The sequence below is a fragment of the Diabrotica undecimpunctata genome, chromosome 1, assembly GCF_040954645.1.
Source record: "Diabrotica undecimpunctata isolate CICGRU chromosome 1, icDiaUnde3, whole genome shotgun sequence".
Taxonomy (NCBI): Eukaryota; Metazoa; Arthropoda; class Insecta; order Coleoptera; family Chrysomelidae; genus Diabrotica; species Diabrotica undecimpunctata.
The window spans coordinates 87,969,240-87,989,786 of record NC_092803.1 but is presented as its reverse complement, the minus strand read 5'-3'; the positions used below and the strand labels follow the sequence as shown (position 1 = coordinate 87,989,786).

General features: G+C 33.9%; 1 protein-coding gene across 8 annotated transcripts in view; it reads right to left on the bottom strand.

Annotated features, from left to right (window-relative positions):
* Positions 1-20,547, bottom strand: part of LOC140451284 (angiomotin-like protein 1) — an 880,806-nt gene that overhangs the window by 711,343 nt on the left and 148,916 nt on the right. For all 8 annotated transcript variants that reach the window (XM_072545031.1, XM_072545028.1, XM_072545036.1 and 5 more), the window contains one exon: positions 3,930-4,119. In XM_072545031.1, the coding sequence (XP_072401132.1) occupies positions 3,930-4,119 (190 nt within the window). The remainder of the gene's footprint in view (positions 1-3,929; positions 4,120-20,547) is intronic.

The window sequence follows — 20,547 nt, the reverse complement described above, 5'->3', positions numbered from 1 at the left end:
ATATAGATACAGCAACGGCTTCCAAATTAGTGTTTAGGTGAATTTTTCTTGCTTCTACACAATTTTTTACGAAAATAACTACTCCGCCGCTGGCGTGTTCTGTGTCGCGATTTTTGAGAAAGCTAGTATAGTTTTTAGTATGTAAGTTTTTAGTTTTAAGATGTGTTTCCTGTAAACAGATTACTAGGGAAGACAATTCTTTCATTAAAATATTAAGAGATTCTACGTTGTTGTAATATCCGTTTAGGTCCCATTGTAAAATAAATGTATTAACCACTTTGGGTACCTGACTGAGAAACAGAGATATCACTTTCTATATCCGATGAGGAATCAGTGATATTGAGTTGTAATCTTTTTCTTAGCCTTGTTAATTTGGATTTTATACCGCGGTCTAAAATATGATCATGTGCAAATAATAGAATATCTTTAAATGATATCATATCCGTTGTGTAGTTTTCTACAATGGAGTTAGGCAGGTTAGGTTAGTCTTAGTTTTTTGAGTTTAAGGCATTTTGTATCGCATCACAAATAACATTAAAATCAAGAGGAAATTTTGGGGACCTAGACTCAAATTTATTTTTAATGGTCTCTAATTCTTTAATAATATCAGAGGGTGAGGCTTTTTGGCGTTTTATTATGTGTTTAGGTTTTGCAAAAGCAGTTGTGGCAGTTGATGTTTCTTGTATATCAGGTGAGGTAGAAATTTGTCTTTTGGTTGTGTGGGGAAGTATTTCCGTATAATGGAGGAAAATTTGTTTCATTGGTTTTTTCTGTGGACAAAGTGTGTTTTTCTAATGATGGTTGGTCAGATACTAAGGTTTCAGTGTTAAGAATTTGAACCTTAGTGTGGTCGGTATCCATTATTGGAGGTTGTTGTGGAATTACAGTCTCTGGTTGATATGGGCTATTTATGTTGAGGGTTGTTTGTTGACATGTTGATGGACAATCAGTTTCCCGATGTCCTTTTGTTGCACACTTAGTGCAATTTAAGTTGTCGAGGGTAAAGTATACACGGTAGTTGATGTTGTCATAGTAAATTGTAACAAAGTCTGGGATAAGGATAGTATCATCAGGAGTAACAAACACTTGGCGGCGAAAGCTTAAAACATGGCTGTATGCAGTATCCGGCATGATTATTTTCAAAAAAGTTATTCTAGATACTGTTTGAAGTTCCAGCTTTTTCAGTTCATCTTCTATTAAAGTGTTTGGAACGGTAGAGCAGACATTAGAAATGACGAGTCTTGTGGCCGGGGTGATTAATCTTCTAATTTCAATTTTTGTATTGTTCAATATTAGTGAATTATGTGCTTGCAGTAAGGAATCCACGACATTAGTACTGGTGAGTTACATACATACTCTATTAGATGAGATACGTGAGGCAAATAGAATATTTTTTGTTTGCACTAAATTTCCCACAGCAATAATGTATTCATGAATTTTGACGTCATTGATACTAGAGAGAACAACAGCTTGCTCTTTGGTCGGATATTTGAAAGAAGTAAGGGCACTGGAATATGTATTTGGTTGGTTGGTATGGTGAGAAGCCGAAGCTCCTCCATCAGGATTTCCATCCATTTTAAATTTATTCCGCATACTTCTCCAACTCGATCCTCGAGATGTCCCTGTCTCGAAAGCCGGTAGGATCAGAAGGTAAGAACAAAAAGTGGTTTCTTATCGGTACTCTTGGATATCAAGTTTTGAGGTTACAGTATTAATCAATAGTTAATATTTAGAGATATGCTACTAACAGTTATGATTTATAGCACAAATAAGCAAACTAGCTATACTGGTTTCACTGATATACTTAAAAAATATATTTGGTTAAATTTTTAGAAAAATATTATTAATTCAGGAGACGACTTAGTTGCTGTATTTCAGTACTAGCTCCAGGACCGGAATCCAATAACGAAATTAATTCACGTAAGTATTGCTTCTCAACAAACTAATTTCTAAACATTGATTTACCCAAGGAATTGGATGTGAACAACAGTCGTTTCTAGTTTCAGAAAAACAAAGTAGCACGAAAATAAATGTAAATACAATTATTATATTATTCCGATAATATCGTTACAAATAAAAGTAAAACATGAGAAATATACAGTGATGAGTGTCTTACCACCCGGCAAAATAGCGGAAAGGATAGAAGACAGATTAAGTTGTGAGATAGTACGAGATAAAGCTAATTTTTAGACGTGGGTTTTTACTTCAGTCATAATTATACGGATGACCTCGAAAATATTTTATTTTAATAATTTTTGATGTTAGAATAAATGATTGAATAAATTAAAATATATTATAGTAAAAAACATTAATTAGTAGCGATTTTAAATTATAAATCTTTAAGTTTATTTAATAATAAAAATAACTCAACTGAAATATTTGACTAAACTAAAGGTAAGTATGTTCCGTCAGAAAACAATTATTGTATGTAGAATTGGTGTAATAGTAAGAGACGTGGTTTATTGACAAGAAGATTGGGGTTCAATTCACATCAAGGATAAAATTTTTGTTTTACTCAATCAAAAAATAATAGAAAATATGATACATATTAGGTAACAAGTTTTTGAAAAACTCATTATTTACAATTTATTCTTATTCCAATGTTATAAAATAGAAATACAAAATAATTCAAATTCAATTCCAGTTTTAGTCTTCAGTTGCGAATGCAAAATAATCCGGTGAATCTCAGTGTTAATATCAATTCCTCTGTACAGGTAGATTTACAGTTCGCTGTCCTCTGTACAGTTTATTTTTGTAGAATTTTTACTTATTTAAACATTCTTTAAACGTTCTTTTAATTTTGAAGAATTTTTACTTTATTTTCGAAGTACAACAATACTGTTTTTTCAATAAGATATTTATGTTTAACTTTAAATACTTCTAATACTAGTAACGAGTGACATAAATGTTTAGTGATTCAAAGCAAAACGATCTCTGCATAATTTCAAATTATTAAAAAAAAAAAAGGAAAACCACAATGTGCGTTTTGAACTCTAATCGTCTGCGACGTCTGTGTCACAGTGCCGAATTCTTACCACTAAGCCACGAAGGATTCATAATTATTCTGTGACAAGAGTGTATAAAACTCCTTAAATCATCGTAGAAATTATTCCTGGTTAATAATTTAAAACTTTAGATTAAATAATCACTATTAATTAAATTATTTTATTCACATTTTTGCTTTATTGTGGTCAATCAGTTTTTACTTTATGCCAAATTAAAAATGGAAATACGTCACACAAACGACGTTACACATAATAATTATGACCGAGGTGATTTAGCTCGAAGCTAACGTCTAAAGGTGTGAGACTATCGATGGTGGTAATGTAACGTAATGTAAATTATAGGTTTCTACCGATTATTTCCCACCTCTACGAGTTTTATCTCTTTTTATTTCACAAGGTAACTGTGTTTTCTATCTCTTACGTTAAAAAACCGGGTGGTAAGACACTCATCACTGTATAAACAAATTGTATCGACATAAGAAATAATAAATCTGAGCATAATCCTAAATATGAAAAAATCAAGTGATGGATGTTCAACGCCAGATTTATACGGCCGTTGGGTTACCAAATAAGCAACAGCTATTTGGAAAGAGTCAACAACTATAAATATTTCAAAAGAAAAACAAGCTTGAGCTGCGTTCATACAAATGGAAGCATTACACTCTAAAGACAACCTAAATTTGTAACCTAAAAAATTCACCATTATAATACATAAATGCCATGACAATATATAGATATAATCTGTTAACAAAATCGATACACAGGGGAGCTATTGAAAGAAAAGTTTATTTATTGAAAGGAGCTTTATCTTAGATAAACTAGACTGAACAGTGCTGTATAAAGCCATCATGAATAAATGTGTAAGTGCCCATATCAGGATAAGCTGACGTGACACCTTCAAGTAGAAGACATTAATAGACTTACCCTTTGCGTCCGTTCGACTCTTTGATACAAATTCTCTAACTCCTGCTTGAGAGCACTATTTTCTTTAATAAGAATCTCTACCATCTCAACTGAAGGCCAGATCTCTTCTCCTTTAGATTCGTTCTCCTCTCTCCCTTTGGTAGGTGGCCTGGGTGCTGATACTCCTCTTCTAAACAAATTGGCATCAGTTCTGAAACAATCATAGAAATATTATAAAATGTAATAAAAACCTATTTTAATTTTGATGTAAAATGAAAAAAAGTCTACTTGATTAATTAGTACTACTACTAAGATTAATTTAAATGCGCCAGATACAAAAGCGGAACTCTGATATTGAGAGGCCATCATTTTTTTTTAAAAGATGCAAAGCAAATAAATTTAAGCAATTTTAATTAATAAATATATATTTTATTATCGTTCTTAAATTATTTTTTTCTGACATCTTGATATAATTGAAGACCTTAAAGCAACAACGGTACAGGCCACATTTTTTTTTGAGAATAGGCAGCTTGTATAAGATCGGCAGGATGTTTATGCTTGGGATCATAAATACCTTCACCACCTGGATCTTTTGCTTCCTCGATCCTATTTATTTCTTCTATAAGGTTAATTGAAAATAACTGCAGGCTCAATCGTCTAATTGGCTTACCTTCACGGTTTTTTTTTCTTTTGACTTGGACAATTGTCATTCAGCCGGTCTCAATCAACATGAGTTTTATTAAAGAATTTAAATATGTCAATTAGTGAAATATGATTAATATAATAATAATATAATTATTCCGTACTTAGCTAATGTACATACTATGTTAATAAATACTATATTATACATTTTTTATAATTCAGTTCTTGAAAGACGTCATATGAAATACGTAGTGTATATATCTTACAAATAAAAATATCTACCTACTTGTTAATAAATACAACTATGGTAATATATATTTTTTTCACTACGTTAGGACATAAACCCGATTCAACACCTCGGAGGTTTAGATCCTCTTAGTGATTGTTTTACTATATTTTTATTTAGTTTTTAATAATTGACTGTTATGCTTGAGTATGAAGAACACCCACATACATCTGTTCGAAAAGCAGTCCCAGTACTCGATATTAGCTATTCATCGGTTATTCGAATATTACAAGGAAACAAAATGCATCCCTATAAAACTATACACACTTAGGAGCTCATGGAAGATGATTTTAATAGAAGAACGTATTTTTGTAAACAAATGATGGCAATGTTAGATAGCAATATGATCCAATTAGAACATGTTTTGTTTTCTGATGAGTGCACCTTTACTCTTCACGGTCATACTAATCGGCAAAATTGTCGCTATTGGTCCAGGGAAAATCCTCACTGGATGAGAGAAGGCAATACTCAATACCCTGAGAAGGTTAACGTGTGGGCAGGAATTATTGAAGATTAGATCATAGGTCCCTTTTTCATAGATGGCAATTTGAATGGCGACAATTATTTAGCATTGCTCCAAAAATAATGTAGTGCCAACGCTGGCTAACTTTTATCCTGATTCAGGAAACCCACAAGTTCCAGCGAATTTGATATGGTTTCAACAAGATGGAGCACCACCCCACTATCAAATCCATGTCCGGTATTACCTCAAAACCAAATATTTCCAAATCGGTGGAGAGGGAGGCGAGGATCGATGGAATGGCCACCACGATCCCCCGATTTGACATCATTAGACTTTTTCTTATGGGGATATGTGAAAAGTATTGTATACAAAACTAAACCCACTGACTTAGCTAACTTACGAAGACGAATAACGCTTGGGATTAGATCGACCACATCTGAGACTACGACGTCTAAATAAGGAGTTAGAAATTATGAATAGCATAAAAAGAAGAAAACTAGAGTATTTGGGTCACATAACCAGAGGAGAAAAATATGTGTTGCTGAGAATTATTATGCAAGGAAGGATCCAAGGAAGAAGAAGCATAGGAAGAAGACGCATCTCCTGGCTGAAGAACCTTAGAGAATGGTTTAACTGTAGTTCACTACAACTTTTCAGAGCAGCAGCCAACAAAGTGACCATAGCCTTATGATATCCAACCTCCGATAGGAGATGGAACTTTAAGAAGAACATCTGAGATGTTGAGTAACGTTAGAAGAAATTTCTATTCACGATTAGGGTGTTGCCAAGACGTTCGTGGGGAGAATTTTAAACATCTTCTACATTGAAATTATTGTTTAGATTTGTATTATTTAGAAGTCTTTGAATATGTTGTAGCGACTTGCGGCAAATAGATAATTGTCTTTTCTAAATGAGAATTTTTGCATTTTACTTATATTTCCGAAACAGTCAAAGATATTGTAGCAGTCACAACTGCTAACATATAATTAATTAATATAATTTATTATTGAAATCCTAAAACCCCTCAGAATCCCGTTTATGAAACGTTCATGGGCAATAGACGGTACGATGCGCAAACTACAGGTCACGAGGCGCTCGCTAAAGTCAGTTTTGGCCAAAAACTCACGCAGAGAGGTGTATTTTTCCAAGCCTTAACCGGCATTTTTTTGTCTTTAAATCGGGTAGAAAATCTGGGATTGGATTTAATATTTTCCCCGAACATCAAGGGAGAAATTAGAACAGATGATAAAGAATCTTGATTGAAAAACCGACTTCCAAATCTATAGAAGTGAATATTTAAGACCCGGCTTCCAAATCTACTGAAATAATTATTTAAAACCCAGATTTCACCCGATTAGGATAACGTTTAATACTAGAACTAGTTTAACCAAACACCTAATTCAACCCATTGGTAACCAGGAACCGATTGTCTCCAGAACCACAGCGTTCCTCTTCATTCGTTTTTTTTCGGAGCCTCAAGGATCGTCAGAGTCTTAAGGGGACTTATCCAGGACCGCTGTAGTGTTGTGACAGACAGTAACAACTAGTTTCTCAGGGTTAAGGTTTTTCTTGTAATTTACAACTTTGTATATGCATATACCAAGGTTAGTACTTATTACAGTTTTTGTAACATCTATAAAAGTTAGGTAAATAGCTATTAATTAATTAAATTAGATTCATTGTTAGGGAAGAGGTTCATGATTTTTGTATAGCGGTTTTTTAAAAGGGAAGGGAAGAAATTTATGTATCAGGGTTTTTAAAAATTATATATATATCTTTCCGAGTCTTGTTAGTTGCAATTTGAGTTTTGTTAGTTGTTAATATTATAAATATATTTGTTACAAGTAGTTTTGCTTTTATTTCAGTTCCTGCTTACAATTATAATATAGCAGAACAAGGTCAATAGTGTCTTTTCGGTTTTTAAACATTATTACAGGGTATTAAATCAATAGTACTTTATTCCTTGTTGTTCATAACTTCATTTATTTTTTTTTGTTAATTTCCTTCAGAAATTAGCTGGCGCCCATTTTAGTATTTTCCTAGGCATTTCCGTATATTCTCTTATCTTACCCCTTTTATAGTTCCAGATTTTCCGGTGCATTATTATATTGTATTCTTCTGGTTAAAAGATCTCTTTTCCCCTTATCTCAAAGCCAAATTCTAGTGTAGTGAGGCTAGCCCGAATTCGTGCTTCAGGTTTTGTGTCTCTGTGTTCTTTTGAGCTAAGCCATTCTTTTTATTATAACTTCTTTGCTAGTTCTTCTCTAATTGATCATCTCCTTCTCCATATACCACCCCTAAATTTTATTTAGGTTTCAATTGGCGCTTTTGCGTTTGCAATTTGGTTAGGTTTCAATTGGCGCTTTTGCGTTTGCAACTTGAGTGGTTTCAATTGGCTAGACCCAAACGTGGGGCCTCTTTTTTTTTGCACGTACTGTTGGCTTTATATCTTTGGTTTTTTTTTCTCCCACTTTCATTTCTGGTTGTGTACCTTTGTTGTTGTATTTTAATTTTCAGCTGTGTTCTTTAACTCTTGGTTTCTTAACTGCAACATTGGTTTTTGTATTTCAATATTTAGTTTATCTACATTCTCTATTAAATATACCCGTAGTACCCTTGTTTTGCTATATTGTGGGTAGACTGAATAAATTGCTTTTTTTTGATTAACTAAATATCCATATTGGATTAATAATAAATAACATAAGTATATATTAAAAAGGAAAATTATTTAAATATTTTAAATTTAACTATCTTAACACTATAAAAGTCCGGAGTAGCACCAAAGTAATTCACCACTGTCTGGAAGTAACATTTTTTGAAATTTCTAGGTTTCTCAGGGATTGTAGCCGTACCTTGCATCTGAGTTCACGACTGGATAAACAAGCAAACATTACTGGTAAAATAATTCAATTATAATAATAACCTGGAAACATAGAGTAAGTTAGACTTTACCTATTTTATCATAGTTTCCCTCATATATTTTCTGGTATATTTCCAAGTTGTATAAAATATCTGCTTTCAAGGTAGAGCATCTGTTAGGTCCAGAATTAGAGTACGAGTTGAGAGTCCGGCACTTAAACGATCCATCTTTGACAACAGTGGAAAGGAAAAGGGTAGTGTTGCGTGGTGCATTAAAGCAAGCTGCAGCAAATCGGAGTTATGCTGTTCTGTCTGCTTCCCATCTTAATTTTAAGGACGAGATTGCGGAAATAGAGGTTACTCTTGCAGATCTGGTGGTCAAAATTGGTTCTTTTGTTGGTTCTCCTAGTGATACTGCCTATGCTCGCTATACTTCTCGCTTAGGTCATGTTGCAGCTAGAGTCCATCTGTTAGAAGCTACAACAGAGGAAGAGGAGGAAGTGAAGAGGTCTCTTAATTTCAGGGTTCTGATTCTGGAAGGTGAACTTGCTTGTAAAGTGATTCCACAGGCACAGTCAACTCCTCATAATGCTAGTGTTTCAGTAAATCCATTTCCCTTCGTTAAGTCTGCTCCTATTCATAAATGGGGTGTCCATTTTTCAGGTCAAGATAATGAAAATGTTGTTAGTTTCTTAGAGAAGGTAGAATGTCTGCGTATAGCGCGTGGTAACAGCGAGGAAGAGTGTTACTCTTCAGCTGCCGATTTATTTAAGGATTCAGCCTTCACTTGGTATCTCAATAACCGAGGTAGTTTTGCTTCATGGCAAGAGTTAGTTGCCAAACTTAGGTCAGATTTTCTTCCATATAACTATGAGGACAATCTTCTTGATGAAATTAAGTCTCGAAAACAAGCTCCGCAGGAGAAGGTAACTATATTTGTAAATGAGATTGTTAGTTTGTGTAAACGGTTGGAGACTCCTTTGTCTGAGTCACATATCATAAGGATCATTAGAAAAAATTTGTTGCCATCGTATCATTCTAGTCTGGCACTTACAGATATTTCTTCAATTGCTGACTTAACGGAAAAGTGTAAGAAGTTAGAGGAAGTTTTGTCATGGTCTTCTGACAACGTGTCTAGAGTCCCTATTCATCAGAATTTCAGAAATAATGACTCATCTTATTCTGATAGACCCAATTATTCACGGTCTAGTAATAGTAGAAATTTCAGAAATAATGACTCATCCTATTCTGGTAGGCCTAACTATTCTCGGTCTGGTAATGTCTCTTCTTTTAATTCGAAGCTTACCTGTTGGAATTGTTGTCAGTCAGGACATGGGTATTACGAATGTTCTGAGCCTAGAATTCGGTTCTGTTATGGTTGTGGACGTCAAGGTGTCCGTAAATTTGAGTGTGAATCCTGTTCGGGAAACGACAGAAGGGGTGGGTTGGCCCTGGCTCCTACTCCTCGTTAAAATACAGGGAATACAAACACTGTCCAAACTCCTCAAAACCAAGGAACCAGTTTCTCGAGTCTGGATGCCCAAGCTTCCACAAGCCAAACATCTCACGCTCTACCGAAAGACAAAAGACCACAGAACGGCAAATACCAACCGAAGAGAGGACAACGTTAATTGAGCATGAACACCGTGATTCTTCTGTAGTTTCTTCAAGTAATCTCTTGTCGTCGTTTGTTGATTTAGATATAAACTCATTGTTAGTTCGAAAAAACAAGGATAATCGTCCATATCTTGAGATATCTATCTTAGGACATTCTTGTTTAGCTTTACTGGACACAGGGTCCAATATCTCTATTTTAGGTTCTCTAGGTCTGGAATTTCTCCAGAATTCAAATGTAAATATAGGAATAGATCAAAGTTTGCAAGTGACTACAGCTGATGGTCAAATTCAACCAATTTTAGGTCAATTCACTACTGAGATTTCTGTTAGTTTTTGTAAAAGAATGATTACATTCTTTGTTATTCCTTCAGTTAAGAATTCAGTCATCCTAGGTATGGATTTTCTGAAAACTTTTAATAGTGAATTAAATTTTACTGAATTTTCCTTATCTGTGTCTTCTTTCAATATCTCTTGTGTCAATGCTGTTAAAGATATGGGTCGACTTAATGCTCAGGAATTAGAGCAGTTAAATAGTGTCATCACATCATTCTCTTCTATCTCATCGAAAAATCAGTTAGGCCGAACTCATCTCATCGAACATCACATTGATGTTGGTTCGTCTAAGCCCTTCAGACAATATCAATATCCCTTGCCTCAAGCCTGGCATGAAAGTCTAGTAAAGGAGGTAGATGAAATGCTTAAGTTAGGTATTATTGAGCCCAGTACTTCTTCTTTTTGTAGCCCTCTGTGGCTGACAAAAAAGAAAGATGGGACTTTTCGTGTCTGTTTTGACGGACGTAAACTTAACGGTATAACTATGAACAGAGATGCTTATCCTATACCTCGTATAGATATCATCCTAAGTAAATTACAGAATGCAAAATTTATTTCATCTATCGACTTAAAGAAGGCGTTTTTACAGATTTCTCTCAGCGAGGAGAGTAAAAAGCTTACTGCCTTTGCAGTAAATGGCAAAGGATTGTATCAGTTCACTACAATGCCTTTTGGTCTTGTGTCTGCTCCTCAGACTATGTGTCGATTAATGGATTTGGTAATAGGTCCTGCTTTAGACCCATTTTGTCAATACTATCTTGATGACATTCTTGTCATTACTCCTGATTTCGAAACTCATATCTCTGTATTGCAGCAGTTGTTTCAGCGTTTAAAAGACGCAAATTTGACTATTAATTTGGATAAAAGCAGCTTTTGTCGTGACTCTATTAAGTTTTTAGGATATGTTGTAGATTCTCAGGGTCTTCGTACTGATCCTGATAAGATGTCAGCGATTCGGGATTTTCCTGTGCCTAAAAATACCACTCAGGTCCGTCGATTGTTAGGAATGGTTGGTTATTATAAGAAGTTTGTTAAGTCTTATTCGACCTTGTTGTCTCCTATCACAGATTTACTTCAAAATCGGAAAAAGGGACAAAATATTGTGTGGACTCCTGAGGCTAATGAAGCTTTCATTAAAATCAAGGAGGCTCTCACAAATTCTCCTGTTATGGTAGCCCCAGATTTTACTAAGCATTTTTATCTGATGACAGATTGTTCTAACACTGCATCTGGAGGTGTACTCTATCAAATGGTAGATGGAGAAGAACACCCTATAGCTTATACAAGCAAGAAATTAAATAAAGCCCAGAAAAATTATACTACAACTGAAAAAGAGTTGCTAGCTATAATTACTGGTATTGAACATTTCAGATATTTTCTTGAGGGTCGTTCTTTCACGGTCATAACTGACCATAGTAGTTTGGTGTGGTTACAGAATATGAAGAACCCATCTCCTCGTTTGGCTAGGTGGATTTTAAAATTGGCACAATATGATTATAAGATTATTCATCGTAAAGCTGCAGGTGTAGTAGTCGCTGATGCACTCTCTAGAACGTTCGATATTAATTTGTTAGATTTATCTTCCTTGCAACCAGATGACTGGTATCGAAAAATGTTGTATGATGTACAGAATGTACCAGGTAAATTTCCTGATTTTAAAGTTGAACATGGTGTTTTGTATAAACATGTCTTAAGTTCCATGGATGCCCTTACTGGAATGTCGGATTGGAAGATAGTCGTTCCAACTCCTAATAGAGCAGAGGTTTTGGCCACTTTTCATGACCATCCTACTGCAGCTCATTTTGGTTTTTACAAAACTTTCCGTCGTATATCGGAACTCTATTACTGGCCGAAGATGCGTCAAACTGTACGTAGCTATATCGCTAAATGCAAAATCTGTGCTACATGCAAACCGACAAATCTTCCCCAACCAGGTTTAATGGGTAGTTATCGACGGATTGATTTTCCATTTCAACTTATATCTTTAGATCTCATTGGTCCTTATCCTAGGTCTTATAAAGGTTCTCAGTATGCCTTGGTAGTTGTTGATTATTTTACAAAATTTCCTTTGGTTCATACTATGTCTAAGGCAACTACTTCATCCATTATCAAGTATCTTGAGAATGAGGTTTTCTTAATTTATGGTGTTCCACAGATCGTGTCTTGCGATAATGGACCACAGTTCACAGCTAAGGCTTTTCGCGACCTCATGTCTAAATATAATGTCCAAAAGATCTGGTACAATGCGAACTATCATCCACAAGTCAATCATACCGAAAGAGTTAATAAATCAATCGTGACTGCTTTAAGGTCATATTCCTTTCCTGATCAAAGAGCTTGGGATACTCATATCCACTCTATAGTACAGGCTATCAGGACTTCTTCTCACGAAATAACCAAATGTCCTCCATCTTATTTGATGTTTGGTCGTCATGTTCCTCTTTCTGGTGATTATTTTGGTACAATTTCAGAAAATGCCAATAACTTTCCCACTATATCAGATAAATTACACCGTTTAGAAGATATCCAGCATCTTCCTGATATTTATGTGGATGTTCGCAAACGTTTGAAAGCATCTTATGCTAGAAATAAATGCCATTATGACTTGAGAAAGCGAGAGTTATCCTTCAGAATTGGAGATTCTGTGTTGAAAAGAAACTTTGTCAAATCTGATAAAGTGAACTTTCAATCGGCCAAGTTATGTCAGAAGTACATACCTTGCACAGTTATTAAGGTCATTTCTCCTTTAATTTATGAGTTGAAGAAAACTTCCACTGGCAGGAAACTAGGAAGGTTTCATGTCAAAGACTTACTGGAGGACAAGACAGTAGGTCCACATAACTTGTCAGATAATTTGGATTCTTCATCTTCAGATGAAGATTAACTGGTCCCTTATCAATGCTGTCCCAGTTTGGTTGTTTAAGATCGGTTTATCTATTTTTGTTTACCTGGCAAAACAATAAGATGTTGTGCTGTTTTGCCTTCTATTTTTTTTATCTTATCTTAATGTTGGTTATTATCTTAGTTTATGGACTTGTTAATTTTGTTGTTTGTTTTCTCTTAAAAGTCCAACTGCATATCATAGGAGTACAGGATGGATATATGGGAACTTCCCCATCTTGAGTTCTGAGTTGAATAAATATTTACAGGGATAACGCGGAAAACATTCCAAATATTTTCTTTAATAGTGTTGTATGGTTTTGTGGACCATGGCCATAAAGCTTATGCATTCATATTCACTTACTGTGTCGGTGTTTTAGCGTGGGTTCAGGATTGATCACCCTGGATGTGTGCCCTTACTTGGCTCAGAAATATATCAATACATATTAGTTGTTCCTTGAGTGTCTCTTAGGTTGAAATTAGAATGTGTCATTTAGAATTGGATCGTTCTGATATTCAGCAATAAGTAAGTCTGTTTAACTTGGTTTGTTATCTCCTATGTTATCTTCTCAAGAATTTGAGTTTAACATATCTTAGTATCTTGAGTTTGTACCTGTCTACCTACCATTCGTACGGATTGGTAGATGTGAGTTTATCTTTACCTTGAGTGTACCTTTATCTTTACCTTAATTGAGTTTATCTCGTACCTTTACCTTAATTGGTTTATCTCATACCTTTACCTTAAGTTAGTTATCTTTACCTTTACCTTGATAAGTTTATTTCTTATCTATATCTTATGAATATATATCTTATCTTTATCTTGATTATGGAGTCCTAAAAATCTGTCCTTTACTGTTCTTGTCGTGAGTAAAGAATTGGACCACGTCAATAGTACAGTTTGGGTATTACAGTTAGGATCTCTTTTACCTTTCCTTCTACCAAGTGTATAGCTGGTAGAAGTGAGTTTTGTGCATATCCTCTACCATGAGTAGATCTGGACTTGCAATTATCTTTTACCTTTTGTGCATATTCTTTACTACGAGTTGGGATTGCAGTTAACTTACTTATTTTTTTTTTTAGCATACCCTATACCATGAGTATAGTGGGCTTGCTAGTATCTAGGCTTGCTAGTGCCTTTACCGATTGTGTGTTTTTCCTACCGCTGCTAAAGCAAGTAGATGTATTGAATTATCTTTTACCTTGAATTTTCGAATATGTTGCTGATATCCAGAACCATATCATATAGATGTTTAGGTTTGTAGTAATATAGTTTCAACTAGTCCTAATAAATTAAGCCCTCATTGAACTCTTGGGTGATTAATAGAATCTGTTCGCTCTAGTGTCAACGTTGGGTAAACTTGATAGGACTTTGTTTGAGTTTGTGTTGTGAATGGTTCTTGGTCCTATCTTTTAGAGGTTGTTAACACACCTCAGTAGTGTAGTTTATTTATAGTTTTACTAATACTTGGAAATATAGAATTTAAGTATTGTCGAAGGTTAATTTACTCTATATAAGGTTGAATTGAATTATATTGAATATATTGGTATTGAGATTGATATTGCTATAAAGTTATTGAATTATATTTAGAAAGTACCTAAGTGATTGGGTTATATGTTTTTTTTTACTTTTCTTAATACTTTGTCTAAATAAATTAAATTATTTTAATTTTTTTTGGTAAATTACGCATTATTAAATAGATCACATGCTGTCTGTCTACTGTACGTCTGTCAGTGTCATTACTTTTATCCCATCTAATGAGTAAACAGTGTGGCTGATAAGCTCAAAATCCTTGTGGTTGACACCACAACGTTTCGGCTTCATCATATTCATCGTCTGGTTTGTCTTTAAGGCTAGATTGTCCTAGACAATAAAAAAAAAAAAAAGGAAACTTCTGGTAAGTGGAAAGTTTTCCTTTTTTTCTGGAGTTGAGGGAGGATGTAGCAGTCACAACTGCTAACATATAATTAATTAATATAATTTATTATTGAAATCCTAAAACCCCTCAGAATCCCGTTTATGAAACGTTCATGGGCAATAGACGGTACGATGCGCAAACTACAGGTCAAGAGGCGCTCGCTAAAGTCAGTTTTGGCCAACAACTCACGCAGAGAGGTGTATTTCTCCAAGCCTTAACCGGCATTTTTTTGTCTTTAAATCGGGTAGAAAATCTGGGATTGGATTTAATATTTTCCCCGAACATCAAGGGAGAAATTAGAACAGATGATAAAGAATCTTGATTGAAAAACCGACTTCCAAATCTATAGAAGTGAATATTTAAGACCCGGCTTCCAAATCTACTGAAATAATTATTTAAAACCCAGATTTCACCCGATTAGGATAACGTTTAATACTAGAACTAGTTTAACCAAACACCTAATTCAACCCATTGGTAACCAGGAACCGATTGTCTCCAGAACCACAGCGTTCCTCTTCATTCGTTTTTTTTCGGAGCCTCAAGGATCGTCAGAGTCTTAAGGGGACTTATCCAGGACCGCTGTAGTGTTGTGACAGACAGTAACAACTAGTTTCTCAGGGTTAAGGTTTTTCTTGTAATTTACAACTTTGTATATGCATATACCAAGGTTAGTACTTATTACAGTTTTTGTAACATCTATAAAAGTTAGGTAAATAGCTATTAATTAATTAAATTAGATTCATTGTTAGGGAAGGGGTTCATGATTTTTGTATAGCGGTTTTTAAAAGGGAAAGGAAGAAATTTATGTATCAGTTTTTTTTTTTAAAATTATATATATATATATATATATATATATATATATATATATATATATATCTTTCCGAGTCTGTTGACCATACTTTTGTTCCACCATCAGTTTTGTTAGTTGTTAATATTATAAATATATTTGTTACAAGTAGTTTTGCTTTTATTTCAGTTCCTGCTTACAGTTATAATATAGCAGAACAAGGTCAATAGTGTCTTTTCGGTTTTTAAACATTATTACAGGGTATTAAATCAATAGTACTTTATTCCTTGTTGTTCATAACTTCATTTATTTTTTTTTGTTAATTTCCTTCAGAAATTAGCTGGCGCCCATTTTAGTATTTTCCTAGGCATTTCCGTATATTCTCTTATCTTACCCCTTTTATAGTTCCAGATTTTCCGGTGCATTATTATATTGTATTCTTTTGGTTAAAAGATCTCTTTTCCCCTTATCTCAAAGCCAAATTCTAGTGTAGTGAGGCTAGCCCGAATTCGTGCTTGAGGTTTTGTGTCTCTGTGTTCTTTTGAGCTAAGCCATTCTTTTTATTATAACTTCTTTGCTAGTTCTTCTCTAATTGATCATCTCCTTCTCCATATACCACCCCTAAATTTTATTTAGGTTTCAATTGGCGCTTTTGCGTTTGCAATTTGGTTAGGTTTCAATTGGCGCTTTTGCGTTTGCAACTTGAGTTGTTTCAATATGATAAGCAAGTTGGTATTGGCCACTATTATCTGATACACTCCGTATAAAAAGTTTTAATGGAAAAAAATCCCCAACAATAAATACTAATCGACGTGTTCGACCGTTTTTTCGAATACTCCCTTATTTATTTATTAGCTAATTTATTCCATTTGGCTGACACACAGTGTATGTATTGGAGAAGAGAAATGCAACTGGAGATGATACAAAACACATTACACGTGAGAATTTTAAAACTTTACGTACAGCGTTTCATGTAATTGATAGAGACACGGCTGAAGAAGGTATTTACCAATATACTGTGGAAGATACAGCCGATTATAACCAGAGTGAAGAGGGCTTGTGATAAACTGCTAAGAGTTCCATCATATTATTCCATCGATGAACAGATAATACCTTTCTGCTGAACATGCCCAAAAAGCTTACGACAGATAGTCAAAAATAAACCGCGTCCACAGGGGTTAAAAATGTTTGTAGCAACAACCAGTGACGAAATTATGATAGATTTTGAAGTCTACTAAGGAGTGAGAACACCTTTTCCTGATAAATCGTTTGGAGTAGGAGCTGCTGTTATACTGCATCTATCCAAGTCAATTCCTCCGGGAAGTTGTATCTATTTCTATAGATATTTTACTTCAATTCCATTGTTGGAACGCCTGTTGAAATTGGGAATGCATGGTTCTGGAACGTTAATGTTTAACAGATTGGCTGAACGAAAATGTATACCTTTTAAAAAAGACCGCCAGATGAATCGGGGTGAATCACAACAGTTTCTCTGTAATGATATGGTCATCGTTAAATGGATGGACAACAAACCAGTATTGGTAGCATCCAACTGCACGTCAGCTGATGAAACAGTTAAAGGGAAACGATGGGATAAAAAGCAGAAACAATACATTGATATTACTATGCCAAAACTTATTAACAACTATAACCAACATATGGGAGGCGTCGATGTGCTCGATCAATGGAATACTACCGTACATACATAAAAACAAAGAAATGGACTCTGAAGGTAATACTTCATTTTATAGATTTATTGGTCGTGAATGCTTGGCGTCTTTACAAATCCCAAGCTATTGCTTCTCATATCCCCAAAAAGAAAATTAAAAATTTACTTGAATTTTGACTTGAAATAGCTGAATGTCTGATAGGAGCACCAGCAAAAAAACGTGTTTTAACGAATGAAACTCACCTACAGATTGAGAATGTACATCCAGATCTAAATCCTAAAAGATACAGACCATGTCTTCAACCATCAGAAACAAGACGATACGACGGATATGAACATTTTCCGCTGTTTGACCAAATTGATAGTTCCAGATCATGCAGGCTTGAAAACTGTGGCAGCAGAACTAAAATAAGATGTGAAAAGTGCGATGTATATCTGTGTTTGTCGCGAGTGAAATCATGTTTCAAAGACTATCATAAGGACTAGCATTAGTTAATGTGAAAATAATAAATAAATAAATAACGTTAATACCACCTTTGATACTTGAGTTTTGTTGAAATTAACTACTGCTTCTTGTACCAACGCATGATCGTGCGTTCATGTTCTATTAGCCCAGAACGCACGAACGTGGCATAGCTGTATTTGTGGAGGGGAGGACGTGATATTTTGTTAAAGATTTTTTTGATGTTCTTTAGTCTTAGATAACATATAACAAGAAAAAATTATAATTTTCACAAAATAAAGTCTTGAGCCTGAAAGGGTTATTCCTCTCTTTTTCTTAATTTATTTTTTTTTTAAATCTATTTATTTATATTCCTTTTTTTAATCTTTTTTTTATTATTTTTTTTATTATATTTTTCATGAATTTTTTCTAAACATAGGTTACAAATCTAACTAATTACAGGCATACTTTACTATCAGACAAAAAGGTTATCAAGCAGTCAAACATTTTCTTTTCATTGAGTGATAGTAGAAAGAGAATATTAACAGGAAGTGGGATGATCATTCTTTTAATTAGGTTGTTGGTGGATTGTTTATACTTTTGACATTCAAAAAATATGTGGTTTAAGTCACTTTTAATCTGACATTCTCAACAAATATCCGAATCCAATATATTTATTTTAAATAAATGTGTAGGATAACATGCATGGCCAAATCTAAGTCTACTGATGGTGGTTATGTATTTGCGAGGGAGGACGAAATTCTTATACCAAGGTTTTTTTGGAATAATTGGTTGTATCAAACTGTATTGTGTTGTTGAAATACTACAGTACTTTTGCCAGTGTTCTATCCAGTTGTTCATTTGTTCAGTTCTTGAATAAGCAAAAGCATCTATAATGCAAGGTTGATAGTTGGTTAGTGTTCCATAAATAATGGAATTTTTAGCTAACCGGTCTACGTGTTCATTATATGTAAGTCCTTAATGTGTTTTGATCCACATCAATTGTATTTTTTGGGTGTATTTATTAATTTCAAATAAACATTTTTTAATAAAAAAAAATGTATAGATTAGAAGTTACAAGTACTACAGGGTAGTTGCGGTTTTTGAATAGCTGTAAGTACAGATAATGAATCAGATAAAATTACTGCTGAACTATATGATGATAATTTAAAATAATTTAAAGCCTCATATATGGCTGTTGCGTACCAACAATACGTAATATTTTTAGTCTATTTTTGTATCATATTATTTAGTTTATTTTTGTATCATACTGTATATTAGTTTAGATATATAAAATTTCTTTGTACTAACTAATAATCTGTAAAGCGCCGTTATCTTGCATTTAAATAACTTTCTACACAAGTTTCTAAAACCTTCATAGAATCGTAAAAATGAAAGGATTAGTATTTTCCAAATTACCCTCTGACGCATTCCAAAATTCCGCAAGTTGAGACAAATACCCTTATCAGGTAGTTTTTATCAATGATTTGAAAGTTAACGGTATTTGAAAAATAAACATATCTTTGAGGGGAGAGAGTGGACATCAGTATCAGTTCAAATTCCAGCACTGAAGGAGCGTCAGGCTCTACTCGCCCCAACGGCATATTAGTGTTTTAAACCAGTCGGTATATTAATAAGTTCGTGTCAATATTGTATCACCGACAAGTGTGTATCATATGCAAGTTATCGGCGTTTAAAATACATTGTATTTGTTTAAATATATTTGTTCAAATGTTCTTTTCGAATCTTCATTTTTCCCAGTTTTCTGGGTGGTCCTTCAAAGAAATATATATATATATATATATATATATATATATATATATATATATATATATATATATATATATATATATATATATATATATAAAGTGAACCTATTTCCCTAAGGAAAAACCTTGTTCCCCAAGGGAAAAAACCAGCGACCTATTACTGGTGCGTGAAACAAAGCCATCAGGACAAAGGTGTAAGGACAAACACCTACATCTTCGCTCATGGTCCTTCGAGCCGGATTTCTTCACATTTTCGAATCAGAGATCTTCGCATGTCTGACATCAACGCAGCATCTGCAGCATCTTCCAGTAGGACGCCTCCAGACTCCTTCATCCTGGTAGCTGATTTAACGCCTAGCATCACACTCAACAAACTGTAAGTTTTTTAATTTTAGTATCATTTGTGAAGTGCATACTATAAACTCTTTTTGAACATTTATTGAACATTTTCGTTATTTCGCTATTATTTTTATAATTATTATATCCTTTTACTTATATTTTCGATTTTTAGTGTAAATTCTCATATTTTCGCTATATCTCTGTGTTTATTACTATTCTTCTGTTTTTTCAATTTAAAGATCAAATTCTTTCACATATTTCTCGCTCACTAAATCTTAATCTAATTCAATCAGCTAATCATGGATAAAACGGTTGATGATATTGTTAAAGTAAAAGATGATCTTGTTAAGGCAAGAGGTCGAAGTAAAGCTTCGATAACTAGATTGGAGAATTGGTTTAAAGAAAATGAAAAAAGTAATATTTCAAAAAATGAATTAATTTTTAGAAAAGACTATCTATCAAAAGTTTTTGACAAATATCTCGAGGTTCAAAATGAATTAGAGACAATAGATGATGAATTATGGCAGACGTAGAAGACAGATTTTTAACGTTAGGATCAGCTCTAAAGAATAAAATTGATACAATTTCAGTAAATTCTGTTGTGAGCACCTCAGCTCAACAAAATCATTCAAATAAC